This window comes from Oncorhynchus mykiss, chromosome 16 (assembly GCF_057628025.1).
Source record: "Oncorhynchus mykiss isolate SJ-2025 chromosome 16, ASM5762802v1, whole genome shotgun sequence".
Classification (NCBI taxonomy): Eukaryota; Metazoa; Chordata; class Actinopteri; order Salmoniformes; family Salmonidae; genus Oncorhynchus; species Oncorhynchus mykiss.
Genome location: NC_143037.1, coordinates 68,364,996 through 68,384,107, shown reverse-complemented (window position 1 = coordinate 68,384,107; position 19,112 = coordinate 68,364,996). Strand labels below are relative to the sequence as shown.

Below are 19,112 nucleotides of genomic sequence, written 5' to 3'. Positions count from 1 at the left end.
TCAGTCTAGCAAATGGGCCATTTATAAAGATTTTCAGTCTTAACATCTGGCACATAATAACAGAACAATTGCCAGAAAATAGCCTAGACGTTAGTTTTTTTATGTTCATCCAAGTGTTTCTTGCTCAGAGATTTCGAGATCCTCTGTCCAACTTTCATCACTCAAACTCTTCTGTCGGAGTTATCTATAGTTATGTACATGCACAAAGGGGATTTATTTACAATTCTAAACCTGGTTTGAGCCCTGAATGCTGATTGGCTAAAAGCCGTGGTACATCAGACCATATAACACAGGTATGACAAAACTTTTTACTGTTCTAATTACATTGGTAACCAGTTTATAATAGCAATAAGGCAGCCGGGGGTTGTGGTACATGGCCAATATACCACTAATGGCTGTATCCAGGCACTCTGCGTTGCATCTGGCCATATGCCATACCCCCTTGTGCCTTATTGCATAATCATAGCAATCAGACAAGTTGAATTGACATCCATTGATGGAAAATGATCTGCCGAGTTTAATAAGGGAGAATAATATTTTCTCTTGCCACATATTCAAATGCCTTTTTTTATCTCATACCTTGCAATAATTATTATTTTGAGGTTAACCCAAATTTTGTTTCTCATGTCATTACTATGATATTCTTAATTGGCTCGATAACGCTAAGGAAACATGGGTTCATTGTATAGATAGGGCAACTCTTTTGCTATGAAAACATGTTGGGCTAGTTTTCAGGGGTTTTGAGCGGGGTTTTGGGCGAGTTTAGTTATCATTTTGTAGAAATTGAACTTGACCTGGCAACCCTGGATAGGTGCGTCTCAATGGGCTTGTTTAAGTGGTAAGGCTGAAGCAACCACCTGAAGACGAAAGTCGAGGATTCAATACTGGGTGGGTGCATCTGCGAAGAAGGACACTAATTTGGTCGTCCAACAGCCAAGCTCAGATGGCAGTGTTTAAAAAAATATATGATGTCGAAATAAACATGTCTCCAACAACCATAGCATACACTCACAAACTAAAATCATATATGTATGTATGTATGTATGTATGTATGTCTAATCAGAGAGAGCGCCTCAAATATCAAAGTTGGTTCCGGTTGTAGTCATGTCTTTGGTCACGTTCGTGTGGGTCAAACAAAAACACTAAAGATTGGTTCACAATAGACCCTCCCACATTATGTTTAACACGCAGGATATGAACCTAAATCTCGCACGGGCGCAACTGACGTGACAAAGAGGAAATGCTCTCTTAGGCTGAGGGTAGACACTGATTTTGAAGTTCGAAGGCGGGCTACCTTGTCACGGGATCGTGACCGACTCATGTCCGCTACAGCTTCAGGATGAAGAGCCACTGCAGAAACTTGTAGTCAAAATTTCATGACCTTTGATCACATGATTTTTGTAAAGTTCATGCTGTCGATATATAGGCGGAAGAACGAAAATCTGTATCCCCAAAATGCAGTGGTGTAAAGTACTTAAGTAAAACTACTTTAAAGTACTATTTAATTCGTTGTTTTTCCCCCTGACACACAAAGGTATTTTTTGAATGCTTAGCAGGACAGGAAAATTGTCAATTTCACACACTTATTAACAAGAGAATGTCCCTGGTCATCCCTACTGCCTCTGAACTTGCAGATTTACTAAACACATGCATGCATCTTTTATAAATTATGTCTGAGTGTTGGAGAGTGCCCCTGGCTATCTGTACATTTTAAAAACAAGAAAAAGGCACCATCTGTTTTGCTTAATATAAGGAATTTGAAATTATTTACACTTTTACTTTTGATACTTAATGTATTTCGAACCAAATACTTTTAGACTTTTACTCAAGTAGTATTTTACTGGGTTACTTCCACTTTTACTTCAGTGACTTTCTATTAAGGTATCTATACTTTTACTCAAGAATGAAAATTGGGTACTTTTTCCACAACTGCCAAAATGCAACACACTGAAACCAGGTGACCGACTTGACAAAAGTGATCCGCTCCCATCCAACGCAGTCATTGTCAAATTTTCCCGATTCACACGAAAATTCCGGGACATGGCAACCCTGGTGTACCCTGCCTAACAACACAGAGAAAACGAGACCACACGCAGAGCTGTTGATCAGTCAGAGCCGCGATGGAGTCCCAGGTAACTTTTAAATAGCTATCAGTGTGTTACATTCCAGTTTATTTCAATTTAATGTGAGCTTTTACACAAAGCTAGCTACTTGCTTGTCCAACTTCCCATTATGTACTACCTTGCTAACCTAGCTACTTGCTTGTCCAACTTCCCATTATGTACGAACGTTAGCTAGCTAATTTAAGTAGCTACCGTATGTTCGCTATCTTTCTTTCCAGCTAGTGTAGTGCATTTGAAATGCTAACTATTTATTTTCCAGCTAGTGTAGGCAGAGATACGGGCTATAATGTCTGCGGTGTAGCATTAGGCAGTCATCGGTTTAGCTATCTGGTAGCTTTCTTATGGTGACGCGCAGAAAGCACTTCCTGGTCAGTCAAGTAAGCAACTCTAGTTATGTTGAATATAGCGTGCTCAACTAAACAAACAATCATTTAAAACTAGAATAATATTAGTTTTCATTAGGGAGTGATAGGAGGCTGTTATTTAAAAAAATAATTAGCTAGCCAGCCAACTGTATAGCTACTGAACTTACTAGCCAGTAACCTACAAGAGTCATATTCCTGAGCTAGATAACCTTGGATCTTGTTTTGTCACAAAGCCTGTCAGTGTTAATAATGATTTCATTGTTGCTTATGTAGTGAGACAGAGGAATTGCATGCTGCACTGACTATTGCAATTAGTAAACAAGCCAGTCTACCTCTATTGTCTCAGTCCAGGGTCAAGAGAGACCATCAGTAAAAGATGACCTCATCAATGCGGGTTGTGAGACATTGTTTATCCCTGACTCGATGTGCAAGTTCCTCATCTGTTGTGTGTGGAAAGGTAATGACTAATCCGGAAGACATCTCCAAACTCTACCGGGAGTTGAGCCTGTTTCCCTCCTTGACCCGAGCTGACGTAGGGCCAGTCATAACATCGCAGTATGGAGGAAAATACAGCAACATCTACACAGGTGTGTGTGTCTGTCCGTCGGTCTGTCTGTGTCTCCCTGTTCGTCGGTCTGTGTGGGTTTTCATACCTTTTATTCCGTGTCCCCAGAATGGAGTCAGCGGGATCTGGAGAGGAACGAGAATGTCAAGTTCTGTCGGCAGTACATTGTGTTTCACGACGACAAGTCTGTGGTCTACTCTGGACCCTCAGGGAACTGCACAGAGATCAAGGGAGAGTATGTGGACATTTGACAGTTTGACACACGAGTGTGTTCTGTGTGTGTGTAGTTGATTTAGTGTTTTCTCTGTGTCAGGTTGCTGAGTAAAGACTCTCCATCAGGAGACATGAAAGCGGTGGTGAGAGAGAGCAACATCAAAGGAGAGGACAAACAGTTTCTGGAGGTTAGGGTTTCTCTATCTGTCTCTCTCTATCTGTCTCTCTCTCTCTATCTGTCTCTCTATCTGTCTCTCTCTGTCTCTCTATCTGTCTCTGTCTCTCTATCTGTCTCTGTCTGTCTCTCTCTCCCTCTCTCTCTCCTATCTGTCTCGCTCTTCCTCTCTGTCTCTCTATCTGTCTCTCTGTCTGTCTCTCTCTCTCTCTCTCCATCTGTCTGCACAACTTACCTTGGATAAGTGCCTATGTTGGGGCAACCCTCCTGCATCTATATCCTAAACCTCTTTCACTCATTTTGATTGACATCTGACCCTCTTTTCCCTTTGACCCCTCCTCCATTCGGTGACCCCTCCTCCATTCGGTGACCCCTCAGATCTGGAGTAAGAACATCAAAGTGAAGAGCATCAACCTGACAGCCCTGAAGAAACATGGCAAGGTCTATGAAGACGGTGAGACACCAATGTCTCTGTATATGAGAGACTTCCTGAAGTTCTTCTGTTACTGGCACACAATAAACTGTTGTTTTCCCTGAAGACCCGAACAGACTGCACCATTTGTGCCGTCTTATGCCAGGATTTGGCCGCCCCAGACAAAATGTACACGCCTTGGGGAAAATCGCTGAATCAAAATAATACCACAGCAACTGTTATTCTTAGGAAGCCGATTTGATTTGGAGTTCGGACATATAAAGTTTGTGTGAATTATTTCTAAGATGCATACTTTGCTTTTCTGAACTCTCTTCAGTCGCCCATAAGCATAGAGGGAGGCATGCCCTACTGGTGCTGGCACGTGCTCCTGTCAAATCCACCGCTGCAGTTAACGTAGCCTACATCAGTCTACATAGCCTACATCAGTCTACGTAGCCTACATCAGTCTACGTAGCCTACATCAGCCTACGTAGCCTACATCAGTCTACGTAGCCTACATCAGTCTACGTAGCCTACATCAGTCTACGTAGCCTACATCAGTCTACGTAGTCTACATCAGTCTACGTAGCCTACATCAGCCTACGTAGCCTACATCAGTCTACGTAGCCTACAGCAGTCTACGTAGCCTACATCAGTCTACGTAGCCTACATCAGCCTACGTAGCCTACATCAGTCTACGTAGCCTACATCAGTCTACGTAGCCTACATCAGTCTACGTAGCCTACATCAGTCTACGTAGCCTACATCAGTCTACGTAGCCTACATCAGTCTACGTAGCCTACATCAGTCTACGTAGCCTACGTAGCCTACGTAGCCTACATCAGCCTACGTAGCCTACATCAGCCTACGTAGCCTACATCAGCCTACGTAGCCTACATCAGTCTACGTAGCCTACATCAGTCTACGTAGCCTACATCAGTCTACGTAGCCTACATCAGTCTACGTAGCCTACATCAGTCTACGTAGCCTACATCAGTCTACGTAGCCTACATCAGTCTACGTAGCCTACATCAGCCTACGTAGCCTACATCAGCCTATGTAGCCTACATCAGCCTACGTAGCCTACATCAGTCTACGTAGCCTACATCAGCCTACGTAGCCTACATCAGCCTACGTAGCCTACATCAGCCTACGTAGCCTTGCAAGCCAATCACAGAATGTGATGAGGGAACTGAAGCAAATCCTACAATATGGCCAGGTTGATGGCAATATATTAATTTGGTAACATCTCACAGTGTGACATGTAATAGTCATAAAATACTGAATCTGATGTACAGCGTGGGAAGGACTTAACACCAAAGTATATCAGGCACATTCTTTGGTTGACCCACCTGTTCATTTATATCTGTTCCCAGACCAGTTTGGCTGCCTGGTGTGGTCCCACTCTGAAACTCACTTGCTGTATGTGGCTGAGAGAAAGAGACTCAAGGCAGAGTCCTTCTTCCAGGTCTGGCCTTCAAAACACACACGCACCTAAAGTTTAAAAATGAGCACAATGCACTCTCACAATGCAGTGCTAATGAACTTCACTGCAAAATGTGTTAGCGATTTCCTCACTTGGTCTATTTGTTAACCCCTTCCATCTCTACTATACAGTCAGTGTCTCCTGAGTCCTGTTCTCTTGCTGATGAAGAGGAGGGGGTGAAAATGGGCAAGGAGGAGGAGACTACAAAGGTAAGGAGGATCCAATGATAAACTGTTCCATTGACTGACCCCCTGCTTTTAACTAAAACGTCTTGGTTCACCATACTGTGTTTGCTCCTCCCGTCCTGCAGGGGGAGCAGTTTGTGTTTTACGAGGACTGGGGGGAGACCTTGGTCAGTAAGAGTTCACCTGTGCTGTGTGTGTTGGACATCGAGGGTAGCAACGTCTCTGTGCTAGAGGGAGTCCCAGATAACATCTCGCCAGGCCAGGTCAGTTGTGTGTGTGTGTGTGTGTGTGTGTGTTGCTGGGTGCCATTTCTGTGTGTTGCAATGTATATATGTGCTGTACCAGTGTTATAACTTGTGTCCCCAGGCGTTTTGGGCTCCGAGTGACACAGGCGTGGTGTTTGTGGGCTGGTGGCATGAGCCCTTCAGACTGGGCCTCAAATACTCGCCCAACCGCAGGTGAGCACTGTGATTGGTCAGATCAGAGTGGTGGTTATAAGTAGCAGCTCTTAAATCCAGTAAAGGCCTCTCACTCACTCCCTCCCTGTGTTTTCTAATTCAGGTCCTCCTTGTTCTATGTTGACCTGACTGGGGGACAGTGTGGTAAGTGTATTTCACTCTGAGCTATACATGACCATAGTATTTTCTAGAAGTCTGTTTGTGTTTCTCTCTCTCAGAGCAGCTTTCATCAGGCTCCAGTGCTGTGTGTTCCCCCAAGCTCAGCCCAGACCAGTGCAGGATTATCTACCTGGAGTGTGCTGTCTATGGACCTCACCAGCAGTGTAGCAGGCTTTGCATGGTGAGTGAGCAAGAAAGACGAAAACATATCCAACTGCTCCCAATTAGAGAAATGATTTGAATACTGTTGGAATATAGCTCATGTGTTGAGTTGTCTGTGTGTTACAGTATGACTGGTACACCAAGAGGACCTCTGTGGTGGTGGACGTGGTAAAGAGACCCAGGGAGGGTAAGGAAACCTTTAGTAGAATTTGTTAATATAATTACAGGTACTTTGCGAGTGTATTCTGTTTATCCTAACTGTTTGTGTGTTCAAGATGGCTTTGCCGGGATCTACAGCTCGTCTCTGTCTCCTCTGTGCTGGTCAGCTGACAGCCAGCGCATCCTGGTCTCCTGTCCACAGGGCAGCCGCAAGGTAACCACCCCTAGACACTTATCAGAGATAATTAGCAGAATAAATTATGCCATATGTATGGCCGCAATGGAATCATATTGACATGTTTTGTCTCCTGTAGGATCTGCTGTTGGTGGAAACGACCACAGGGAGCGTCACCTCTCTGACATCAAGTGAGTGGGGTCACACAGTCCCCTGCCCCCTAGTCAGTCCACTGACAAATACTGTCTCTGAGTTGTAAAGCTGTAGGGCTGTTGTTGCTGTTCTAACATTCTGATTGGCGTCCTAACGTTGTTGTTGTGGTTGTGTTCCCCTGTAGAGTCTCCAGGGGGCAGCTGGTCATTGCTGACCATCGAGAGAAACCTGATGGTGGTCAGCTGGTCTTCCCCTAACTGCCCCCCCAGCCTGGTAATGTAGACACACCCACACATATACATACTCCATAAACGTAATGTTTTACTTGACAATGCTTTGCAGTAAAATAGACACATTATTGAAATGTCTCGCTTTGGATGAGTCGTTTATAGTAACGTCTGCTTAATGCCCATTGTCTATTGTTATTAATTACCTAATTTTCTGTGGCTAGAGGGTGGGCTTCCTGCCACTGTGTGGTTCTCGTGAGGAGGTGGACTGGGTCGTGCTGGAGGACTCTCAGACCCAGCCAGATATCGATTGGCAGATCCTCAACTTCACCCCGCCCCCAGAGCAGGACAACAGCCAATACCGTAAGAACATCCACTCTGTGACAGTTGGACTTTTTTCTCTCTAGCATGTCAATTATCAGTAAATCCTCTCCTATGTGTCTGAATCCACAAGCATTTCGCTACACCTGCAATAACATCTTCTAAACGTGTGTATGTGACAAATCAAATTAGATGTAATATTATCCTTGTTATGTAGCTGGTCTGGACTTTGACGCCCTCCTGCTGAAACCAAAGGATGTGAAGGAGGGAGTGAAACTGCCACTCATAGTCACCCCACATGGTAAGTTACACACCTTATAGTGTGTGTGCCCCTGCTTGGTTGTGGGGAGTAGGGTGAAGTTGCTCATAGATGCTGATCTTGGGTCAGTTTGGAATTTCCCCCTCTAACGGTTATGGATGGGGGAAGGGAAGCTGATCCTAGATCTGTACCTAGGGGAAACACTTGTTGTGTTTGTGAGTGTGTAGCTACATTCTCTCTCTCTCTCTCTCTCAGGTGGTCCTCACTCTGTGATTGTAGCAGACTGGCTGCTCTCCTCCTCAGTGCTGTGCAGGATGGGCTTTGCTATCCTACTGGGTGAGTAGAGCTACGGTTTATTATGTCTCTACCTGCATAACAGATTGAAAGTCTTGACGTGGAAACCATGTGGTGACGTTGAATCATTGTGGGAAACTGATTGGCTTTGCAAAAAGTCATCAATGTGAAGGAATTTCATGTTTTTGTCTCATTTTTTTTTTTTTTTGAACCAATGAGTTGGTCATTTTTTTAGTTTTTATCCATTTGAATTCACGTTAGTAGACAACTCAATCGAATGTAAATCCAAACTAGATGTGGAACTGGTGTCTGTGCCCAGTGGGATGGGTTAGGGGTTAGGGGAGAGATCACCAAGCCACAGGCCGATTATTAAAGTTGGGTCCGCACTCAATGTCTTTTTTTGTTTGTTTATTTGTTAGAATTTTGTACTGCATCAGGATGGTATACACAGACGTTCTGATTGACAGCCTTTTCCCCAAACCATATTGTCTACACCGAGCCAGTGTGTTGAATCCAGGAAACTAGCTACAGGAGCAGGTAGTCAGTGTTGCTGCCAGGGATCACAGACGTAGCTTATTATGGTGTTTTAACATGGACACGGTAACAGTCTTTCCATTGCAGTCGTCACGCTACGCCATGGCCAAATCATATTTCTGCCGAGGTGCACGTTGAAGATGCTACAACAGTCCACATTTACTTTTCCTCTGCAAGCAAATCAAGTAATGAATCAAATAAATCTGACAACCTCATAGAATAGTTTATCTATTTACCTAGTCTGCTTGTTGTGTGTTCTGTGAGAGGAATATTCCTCTTGAGGCACATTCAAGTTATAAGTGCCATAGGGAGGGAATTTTTACAGCGACGGCATCGTTAAGCACGTTAGCGCTCTGCAATCTGAGTGTGTAGGGGAGAGTGGGGCTGAAGGTGAAATGCCACCCTACCTCAAAATCATTTTCTGGGAGTGACTTACAAATAGCTCCATTCAAACAAAAAAAACATTTCTGTTTGAGCAAGATTAGTGACAACAGGGGAAGCTGTTGGGGGGTTGAAATGTTCACTTGTACCTCACTTGTGTCCTTTCAGTGAACTACCGCGGCTCTATAGGCTACGGCCAGGACAGTATCCTCTCTCTACCTGGTAATGTGGGCACTCAAGACGTCAAGGATGTTCAGGTACAGAAACATGAGTTACACCAGTCTTTTCAGATCACTGTGTGGCTTAATAGTCTATAGTAGTGATGAACCGATATTACATTTCTGGCCTACACAGTAAAGAGTGAATGCCACCGAATTGCTTGTTCACAGCCTGTGTCTGCAGTTCTGTTGATCGTTTCAATGCCATGACAGAGGGCATCACGTCTGCTGTTCTGTTGATCGTTCCAATGCCACGACAGAGGGTATCACGTCTGCTGTTCTGTTGATCGTTCCAATGCCACGACAGAGGGTATCACGTCTGCTGTTTTGTTGATCGTTCCAATGCCATGACAGAGGGCATCACGTCTGCTGTTCTGTTGATCGTTCCAATGCCACGACAGAGGGTATCACGTCTGCTGTTCTGTTGATCGTTCCAATGCCACGACAGAGGGCATTACGTCTGCTGTTCTGTTGATCGTTCCAATGCCACGACAGAGGGTATCACGTCTGCTGTTCTGTTGATCGTTCCAATGCCACGACAGAGGGCATCACGTCTGCTGTTCTGTTGATCGTTCCAATGCCATGACAGAGGGCATCACGTCTGCTGTTCTGTTGATCGTTCCAATGCCATGACAGAGGGCATCACGTCTGCTGTTCTGTTGATCGTTCCAATGCCATGACAGAGGGCATCACGTCTGCAGTTCTGTTGATCGTTCCAATGCCACGACAGAGGGCATCACGTCTGCTGTTCTGTTGATCGTTCCAATGCCATGACAGAGGGCATCACGTCTGCTGTTCTGTTGATCGTTCCAATGCCATGACAGAGGGCATCACGTCTGCTGTTCTGTTGATCGTTCCAATGCCACGACAGAGGGTATCACGTCTGCTGTTCTGTTGATCGTTCCAATGCCACGACAGAGGGCATTACGTCTGCTGTTTTGTTGATCGTTCCAATGCCATGACAGAGGGCATCACGTCTGCAGTTTTGTTGATCGTTTTGATGCCATGACAGAGGGCATCACGTCTGCTGTTCTGTTGATCGTTCCAATGCCACGACAGAGGGCATCACGTCTGCTGTTCTGTTGATCGTTCCAATGCCATGACAGAGGGCATCACGTCTGCTGTTCTGTTGATCGTTCCAATGCCATGACAGAGGGTATCACGTCTGCTGTTCTGTTGATCGTTTTGATGCCATGACAGAGGGCATCACGTCTGCTGTTCTGTTGATCGTTCCAATGCCACGACAGAGGGTATCACGTCTGCTGTTCTGTTGATCGTTCCAATGCCATGACAGAGGGCATCACGTCTGCTGTTCTGTTGATCGTTTTGATGCCATGACAGAGGGTATCACGTCTGCTGTTCTGTTGATCGTTCCAATGCCACGACAGAGGGTATCACGTCTGCTGTTCTGTTGATCGTTCCAATGCCATGACAGAGGGCATCACGTCTGCTGTTCTGTTGATCGTTCCAATGCCATGATAGAGGGCATCACGTCTGCTGCAGACACAGTTGATGAGCTTATTTCTCCAGTCAGTTGTTCAAATGGAGCCAGGAGTGTGTTCATGTTTCAGACATGTTCTCAAATGCCGTTGAAATGACAGCAGCGGTATGAGAACCAGCACATTCTGAGCAATACGGCTTTCCTCAGTACGAAATCCTCGTGGACCCACTGTTCTGTCAGACTCGTCACGCTCATGGGGCTGACATCGCTGGTCCAAATGTCAGTCGTGAAGCTAATCGCAGTGACGCTATTACTGTGTAACTCCGGTAGGGCAACATCTGGGAAAAATGGCGCACTTGGTAGTGTGTACTGGTGCTCGACCAGTCGGCGAGAACGCCAACAATCACCCAAGACAGAGATCGGTTGATTGTCAAGAGCAATGAATTCCATTTCAAATGACTGCTGGACTAGTTGGCTGCTCGATCCACACAGCAGACATTGTGGGCTAGGTTAGGAATGCTGTGTTGCACGTGTAGCACAACATTTTACGTGGCGTTATTACGTCATGTACCTACGTTATATAGGTATGTACCTCATCTACCTACGTTATATAGGTATGTACCTCATCTACCTACGTTATATAGGTATGTAGGTCATCTACCTACGTTATATAGGTATGTACCTCATCTACCTACGCTATATAGGTATGTACCTCATCTACCTACGCTATATAGGTATGTACCTCATCTACCTACGTTATATAGGTATGCACGTCATCTACCTACGTAATATAGGTATGTACCTCATCTACCTACGTTATATAGGTATGTACCTCATCTACCTACGTTATATAGCTATGTAGGTCATCTACCTACGTTATATAGGTATGTAGGTCATCTACCTACGTTACATAGGTATGTACCTCATCTACCTACGTTATATAGGTATGTAGGTCATCTACCTACGTTATATAGGTATGTACCTCATCTACCTACGTTATATAGGTATGTAGGTCTTCTACCTACGTTATATAGGTATGTACCTCATCTACCTACGTTATATAGGTATGTAGGTCATCTACCTACGTTATATAGGTATGTACCTCATCTACCTACGTTATATAGGTATGTACCTCATCTACCTACGTTACATAGGTATGTAGGTCATCTACCTACGTTATATAGGTATGTACCTCATCTACCTACGATATATAGGTATGTAGGTCATCTACCTACGTTATATAGGTATGTAGGTCATCTACCTACGTTATATAGGTATGTACCTCATCTACCTATGTTATATAGGTATGTAGGTCATCTACCTACGTTACATAGGTATGTACCTCATCTACCTACGTTACATAGGTATGTACCTCATCTACCTACGTTATATAGGTATGTAGGTCATCTACCTATGTTAAATAGGTATGTAGGTCATCTACCTACGTTATATAGGTATGCAGGTCATCTACCTACGTTATATAGGTATGCACGTCATCTACCTACGTTATATAGGTATGTAGGTCATCTACCTACGTTATATAGGTATGTACCTCATCTACCTACGTTATATAGGTATGTACGTCATCTACCTACGTTATATAGGTATGTAGGTCATCTACCTACGTTATATAGGTATGTAGGTCATCTACCTACGTTATATAGGTATGTACCTCATCTACCTACGTTATATAGGTATGTACCTCATCTACCTACGTTATATAGGTATGTACCTCATCTACCTACGTTATATAGGTATGCACGTCATCTACCTACGTTATATACGTATGTACGGTAGCTTTGACATCGGTTTTTCAGATCGGCGTTAAACTAGACATCGGCTGATACCGATGTTGGCGGTTTTAGCTAATATCGACCGATTCCACTAAGTTCACCGATATATTGTGCATTCCTGGTCTATAGTATTCAGCCCTAGAATCAGTCTGTCTGACTGACGTTTCATTTTCACAGTACTTTTGTAGTCTCTGTCATCTCCCCTCAGACCACTCTGCTTCCTCCTGCGTACTTTCTCTCACTTCTCTCTCTCACTTCTCTCACCCTCCCTCTACCCTCCCTCTACCCTCCCTCTCTTTCATCATGCTGTTGTTTCTGGCTCTAGTTTGCAGTGGAGAGTGTTCTGAGGGGCGGGGCGTTTGACGAGCAGAAGGTTGCGGTTGCCGGGGGTTCCCACGGCGGATTCGTGGCCTGTCATCTAATTGGCCAGTACCCAGAGTTCTACAAGGCCTGTGTGGCTCGGAACCCCGTCATCAACCTGGCCTCCATGATTGGGAGCACCGACATCCCAGACTGGTACAGTCACTCTTTCTCACTACCATGCCCACACAAACATCCACTAACTCATAGGGACGATACCAGTATCACAGTATATTTTCCATGGCAAAAAAATCCTTTAAAAACCTGCTGTATGTAAAATATTGTGTGCTATAGCTTGGAAACTAAATACATGTGACTCTGGATGACAACATGTTTCCAACATTAGGGATGTTTTCCTAAAGAAGTTCGGTCCGCTTCATGTTTTGTTTCAGTACCAGGACATCATCCCAGCCCTACTTAGTTATTACCACATAGGCTTGACATCCATGACATTTACTTTCAGGTTGGTGGATACAGAGAGAGACATACGCACTTCAGTCTTAGGGGGTTGTGTAGGCTTGCCGGGATGTGTCGTCTGTCTGTGTCTCTCTAGGGAGAGGAGGCAGTCGGTAATTCAAACCACCAGAAGGGAAACTAGATATGATAGAATCCATACGATTAGTTTTTTGTTCTCTTTTCTCTATAAGGTGTGGTTATCCAACATGTAGGTGTGTTTCAGGTGTATGGTGGAGGCTGGCTATAACTACAGTACAGATTGCCTGCCTGACCCTGCAGTCTGGGAGCAGATGTTAAACAAGTCTCCTATCAAACATGTCAAACAGGTGTGTGTTATCCAGCAGACTGTGTGTTTCACATTCTGTTTGTTTACTTGATCCAATGCAGGTGAAAAAAGCTTTGCTGTCTCTCTACCATTGTTTTTCTGTGCCTTGTGTCTGTGTGTTGACTGTAACAATGTATGTGACTGTTGTCGCCATTCAGGTGAAGACTCCTGTGTTGCTGACTCTGGGAGAGGATGATAAGCGTGTGCCCCCTAAGCAGGGGATTGAGTACTACAGAGCCTTGAAGGCACTACAAGTCCCAGTGCGGTGAGTAGACTGCCCTTGTGCTGCTGGGTAATGTAGTATTTAGTGGTGTGGTGGTCACATATCAGAATAAAGACAGTGAAGTACTTCGTATGCGATAAGTAAAGGTAATCAACAGCTAACCAGTTAATGGGGGTGCTTGCCAAAGACAGATTTTTCTCTTCCTATTTGTAAAACAAACAACAAAAAAAAAGATACTGTCTTAAACTGAGACTCAGTGATTTGACGTTGCCACGAGCAGTGGGATGAACATCAGATGAATGCTATGCAAGATAATGCACTCAGTATTACACAGTATCTTTGCATGTGCATGTGTGAGCTTCAATCTCCTATAAACGTGATAGCTGCAGCACCGACACAGAGCCTCACGCTTCCATGGTCTTTCTTAGTTGGTCTTTCTTGTCAGCCCGAAGTTGTTGTTTACTTCATGCATTGCATTGCTGACTAGTTTCTTAACTCCGCCTGGATGCCTTTCTTTCAGGTTGCTATGGTACCCTGAGAACAACCACTCCCTGTCCAAGGTGGACGCGGAGTCTGATGGCTTCATGAACATCGCTCTCTGGATGACCCAGCACCTGTCTCTGTGACGATACCATTAGCGATAGCATGCTAACCCTGTTGTTAGCTCTAGCATGCTAACAACAGGATGTTAATCTGTATAATAACGGCGTGAGGGTACTGTAGGCTACCTGCACTAAGTCATCTGTGATTAGATCATCTGCATCAGTTTATAGCTTTGGAATTACACCTTCTGAATGATGGCAAGTTCTTGTCCTATATCAAATATGAAACTGTTGAAACACATTGATTTTGCCTGTAATTTAGCAACACTAATCCTTATTTTCAACGTTTCTCCATGAAACGGTTTCACCTATGATTTAACAAGGGCCGTTCAAAAATGATCGAATACCTTTTTATTTAGAAAGATACTAAACAGCCGTATAGTTTCATCATCTAAGTTGTGATCATAATATGAAGAGAATGAAAGTACTTGAGCTAAACATTATGGACCAAGTAACGGTAACACCTGGTGAAAGGTCTCCACTACACATTCTACTCATTACCTTCATTCTGATGGTGCTTTCCAGGGTTGCAGATGCTTTATATTGATTGTAACAACCAGGGATCTTTCTCTAATGATTCTATCAATAAAACATGTTTTGGCTATAAAACATCTCTTTCTTTTTTTTTTATACAGTTGAAGTTGGAAGTTTACAGTTTTTTACAATTGACAATTTCTGACATTTAATCCTAGTAAAAATTCCCTGTTTTAGGTCAGTTAGGATCACCACTTTATTTTAAGAATGTGAAATGGCAGAATATTAGAGAGAGTGATTTATTTCAGCTTTCATTTCTTTCATCACATTCACAGTGGGTCAGAAGTTTACATACACTCAGTTAGTATTTGGTAGCATTGCCTTTTAAATTGTTTAACTTGGGTCAAACGTTTCGGGTAGCCTTCCACAAGCTTCCCACAATAAGTTGGGTGAATTTTGGCCCATTCCTCTTGACAGAGCTGGTGTAACTGAGTCAGGTTTGTAGGCCTCCTTGCTGGCACAAGCATTTTCAGTTCTGCCCACAAATTTTCTATGGGATTGAGGTCAGGGCTTTGTGATGGCCACTCCAATACCTTGACTTTGTTGTCCTTAAGCCATTTTGTCACAACTTTGGAAGTATGCTTGGGGTCATTGTCCTTTGGGAAGAACCATTTGCACTCAAGCTTTAACTTCCTGACTGATGTCTTGATACACTTAGGTTGGAGTCATTAAAACTCGTTTTTTCAACCACTCCACACATTTCTTATTAATAGACTAAAGTTTTGGAAAGTCGGTTTTTCCAACAATTGTTTGCAGACAAATTTGTGTATGTAAACTTCTGACCCACTGGAATTGTGAATCAGTGAAATAATTTGTCTGCAAACAATTGTTGGAAAAACCGACTTGCCAAAACTTTAGTCTATTAATAAGAAATGTGTGGAGTGGTTGAAAAACGAGTTTTAATGACTCCAACCTAAGTGTATGTAAACTTCCCACTTCAACTGTATATGTTGAATATGTCCCTCATTGCCACTTTTCCTTCCATCAGTTTGCACTATGATACTGGGTGAACATGGAAAGATGAGGTATTGTCAGTGGAATATATTGAACATAGGGTGGTAGATAGCCTAGCGGTTACAGCGTTGGGCCTTTAGCTGAAAGGTACCTGAGCCGACAAAGTGAAAAATCTGTCTGTGCCCTTGAGCAAGGTGCTTAACCTTATTTTGCTCCAAGGTTCAAGTCACAGAAAAAAAAAAAATCTGGGCCCGGAAAGGTTTTGGGGAAATTATCGAATCTGAAAAGTCATGGAAGTTAATGAAATTTCTGTTAATGGAATGTATAGGCACAGTTTACTATTTTATCAATCAAATAAAAATCCACATATCAGCCAGGATCGGAAAACACGTCTGTTTGTGTGCATCACCTGCATATGTGCGAGATGAGTGGGCCGTTTGTTCCTCAAGGAGAGAAAGACAGTTGGACATTGCAGCAGAAGGTAGAGTGCATTTACGGTCTCGTTCTAAAATAGTTTTTTTCCTCTCATCAACCTACACACAATACCCCATAACGACAAAGCAAAAAAAGTTGTTTATCCATTTTAGCAAATGTATTACAATAACTGCTATATCATTTACATAAATATTCAGACCCTTTACTCAATACTTTGTTGAAGCGCCTTTGGCAGCGATTACAGCCTTAAGTCTTCTTGGGTATGATGCTACAAGCTTGGCACACCTGTAGTTGGGGAGTTTCTCCCATTCTTCTCTGCAGATCCTATCAAGCTCTATTACGTTGGATGGGGAGTGTCGCTGCACAGCTATTTTCTGGTCTCTCCAGAGATGTTTGATCAGGTTCAAGTCCGGGCTCTGGCTAGGCCACTGAAGGGCATTCAGAGACTTGTCCCAAAGCCACTCTTGCGTTGTCTTGGCTGTGTGCTTAGGCTTGTTGTCCTGTTGGAAGGTGAACCTTTGTCCCAGTCTGAGGTCCTGAGAGCTCTGGAGCAGGTTTCCATCAAGGATCTCTCGGTACATTTCTCCTTTCATCTTTCCCCACGATCCTGACTAGTCTCCCAGTCCCTGCCGCTGAAATACATCCCCACAGCATGATGCTGCCACCACCATTCTTCACCGTAGGGGTGGTGTCAGGTTTCCTCCAGATGTGACGCTTGGCATTCAGGCCAAAGAGTTGAATCTTGGTTTCATCAGAACAGAGAATCTTGTTTCTCATGGTCTGAGAGTCCTTTAGGTGTCTTTTGGCAAACTCCAAGCGGGCTGTCATGTGCCTTTTACTGAGGAGTGGCTTCCGTCTGGCGACTCTACCATATTGATTGGTGGAGTTTTGCAGAAATGGTTATCCTTCTGAAAGGTTCTCCCATCTCCACAGAGGAACTCTGGAGTTCTGTCAGAGTAACCATCGGTTTCTTGGTCATCTCCCTCAGTTTGGCAGGGCGAAGAGTCTTGGTGGTTCCAATCTTCTTCCATTTAAGAATGATGGTGGCCACTGTGTTCTTGGTGACCCTCAGTCCTGCAGGCATTTTTTGGTACCCTTCCCCAGATCTGTGCTTCAACACAATCCTGTCTTGGAGCTCTACGGACAATTTCTTCAACCTCATTGCTTGGTTTTTGATGTGACATGCACTGTCCCTTGTGGGACCTTATATAGACAGGTGTGTGCCTTTCCAAATCATGTCCAATCAATTGAATTTACCACAGGTGGACTCCAACCAAGTTGTAGAAACATCTCAAGAATTATCAATGGAAACAGGATGCACCTGAGCTCAATTTCGAGTCTCATTGCAAAGGGTCTGAATACTTATGTAAATAAGGTATTTCTGTTTTTTTTTTTTTTTTTTTTTCTAAAAACTTGTTTTCGCTTTGTCATTATGGGGCATTGTGTGTTTGATTTTTTTACTCAATTTTAGAATAAGGCTAGCGTAACAAAATGTGGAAAAAGTCAAGGGGTCTGAATACTACGTGAATAAAAGTAAGAAAATATTTAGTTTTAAATATACTTAAGTATCAAAAGTAAAACTAAAAGGATGAATCATTTCAAATTCCTTATATTAACCAAACCAGACAGCACCATTTTGATTTATTTTATTTACGGATAGCCAGGGGCACACTCCAACACCCAGACTTCATTTACAAATTAAGTATTTGTTTTTAGTGAATCCACCAGATCAAAGGCAGTGAAGATGATTAGGGATGTTCTTTTGATAAGTGTGTGAATTTGACTATTTCCTGTCCTGCTAAGCATTGAAAATGTAACTGGTACTTTTGGATGTCAGGGAAAATGTATGGAGTAAATAGTAATTTATTGTCTTTAGGAATGTAGTGAAGTAAAAGTTGTCAAAATATAAATAGCAAAGTATAGATACTCCTTAAGTAGTACTTTAAAGTATTTTCACTTAAGTACTTTACACCACTGTATTTCGGTAACCAATTCAAAACATGTACTGTACACTGTAGTTAACTGTTAAACTGTTATTAGCATGTATTAATGTTTTCGTCATGTCCCAAAAAACTTTCCACCAACACTCGCGAATATGGCCATACACAGTTGATTTCATTTTTGAATGAATCAGATTATTCATTTAAACAATTATTTTTGACAAAATGAACGATTCACTTAGCCATTTATTCAGTTCAATCGGGATTAATCGAATCAGCTGAATCAAAATAATTTGTGAATCGCAAACAGTCATTTTAGGAAAAATATTTATTTTAGATGTTGTTAAATTTGTTTGTAGACGCAGTACTTCCAGTTGATTTGGGCATCCAATGTATGGGACATTGCAAACTCAATAGATGCTAATCAGCAGTGGTGTAAAGTACCAAAGTCGTTTTTCGAGGTATCTGTACTTTACTATTGACATTTGATACTTTTACTTCAAGACATTCCTAATGAATATTATGTACTTTTCACTCCATACATTTTCCCTGACACTGAAAACTCCTCTTTACACTTTGAATGCTTAGCAGGACAGGAAAATGGTCCAATTCACTCACTTATCAAGAGAGCGTCCCTGGTCATCCCGATTTGCCTCTGATCTGACAAACTCACTAAACACAAATGTTTCATGTGTAATTGATTTCTGAGTGTTGGAGTGTGCCCATGGCTATCCGTAAAAACAAAATAGTGTGTTATTTTTAATGTAAGGAATTAGAAATTATTTATGCTTATACTTTTGATACAAAAGTACATTTACTTTTAGTACATTTAATTACACTTACTTTGAACTTTTACTCAAGTAGTATTTTACTGGGTGACTTTCACTTTTACTTGAGTCATTTTCTATGAAGGTATCTTTACTGTTACTCATCTATGACAACTGAGTACCTTTTCCACCCCTGCTACTCACCCTGCTAAGTAAACACTTCTAAGGTAGCTAAGATAAATATGACTAAACTAGAAA

General features: G+C 42.9%; 1 protein-coding gene across 2 annotated transcripts; it reads left to right on the top strand.

Moving 5' to 3' along the window:
* The first annotated feature begins 1,223 nt into the window (after positions 1 to 1,223).
* Positions 1,224 to 14,833, top strand: apeh1 (acylaminoacyl-peptide hydrolase 1). Of its 2 annotated transcripts, none has more exons than XM_021566962.3 (23): positions 1,224 to 2,132; positions 2,946 to 3,075; positions 3,162 to 3,288; positions 3,367 to 3,454; positions 3,820 to 3,895; positions 5,230 to 5,321; positions 5,471 to 5,548; positions 5,650 to 5,787; positions 5,891 to 5,982; positions 6,086 to 6,126; positions 6,201 to 6,322; positions 6,430 to 6,490; positions 6,579 to 6,676; positions 6,777 to 6,828; positions 6,975 to 7,063; positions 7,242 to 7,380; positions 7,556 to 7,639; positions 7,853 to 7,933; positions 8,975 to 9,063; positions 12,584 to 12,774; positions 13,298 to 13,400; positions 13,558 to 13,664; positions 14,143 to 14,833. In XM_021566962.3, the coding sequence occupies exons 1-23, from the start codon at positions 2,121 to 2,123 to the stop codon at positions 14,246 to 14,248; spliced, it is 2,196 nt and encodes a 731-aa protein (XP_021422637.1). In that variant the 5' UTR covers positions 1,224 to 2,120; the 3' UTR covers positions 14,249 to 14,833. The 2 variants fall into 2 exon arrangements, with proteins under 2 accessions (XP_021422637.1, XP_021422636.1); XM_021566961.3 differs by having other exon boundaries at positions 1,652 to 2,132; positions 2,835 to 3,075.
* Positions 14,834 to 19,112: the final 4,279 nt, after the last annotated feature.

Excerpts from the sequence above, each read along its gene's own strand:
- apeh1 (XM_021566961.3), top strand. The coding sequence starts at position 2,865 with ATGACCTCATCAATGCGGGTTGTGAGACATTGTTTATCCCTGACTCGA. Across the intron at positions 5,983-6,085 it reads AAATACTCGCCCAACCGCAG|GTCCTCCTTGTTCTATGTTG; the intron begins GTGAGCACTGTG and ends TTTCTAATTCAG. Across the intron at positions 6,491-6,578 it reads GGTAAAGAGACCCAGGGAGG|ATGGCTTTGCCGGGATCTAC; the intron begins GTAAGGAAACCT and ends TGTGTGTTCAAG.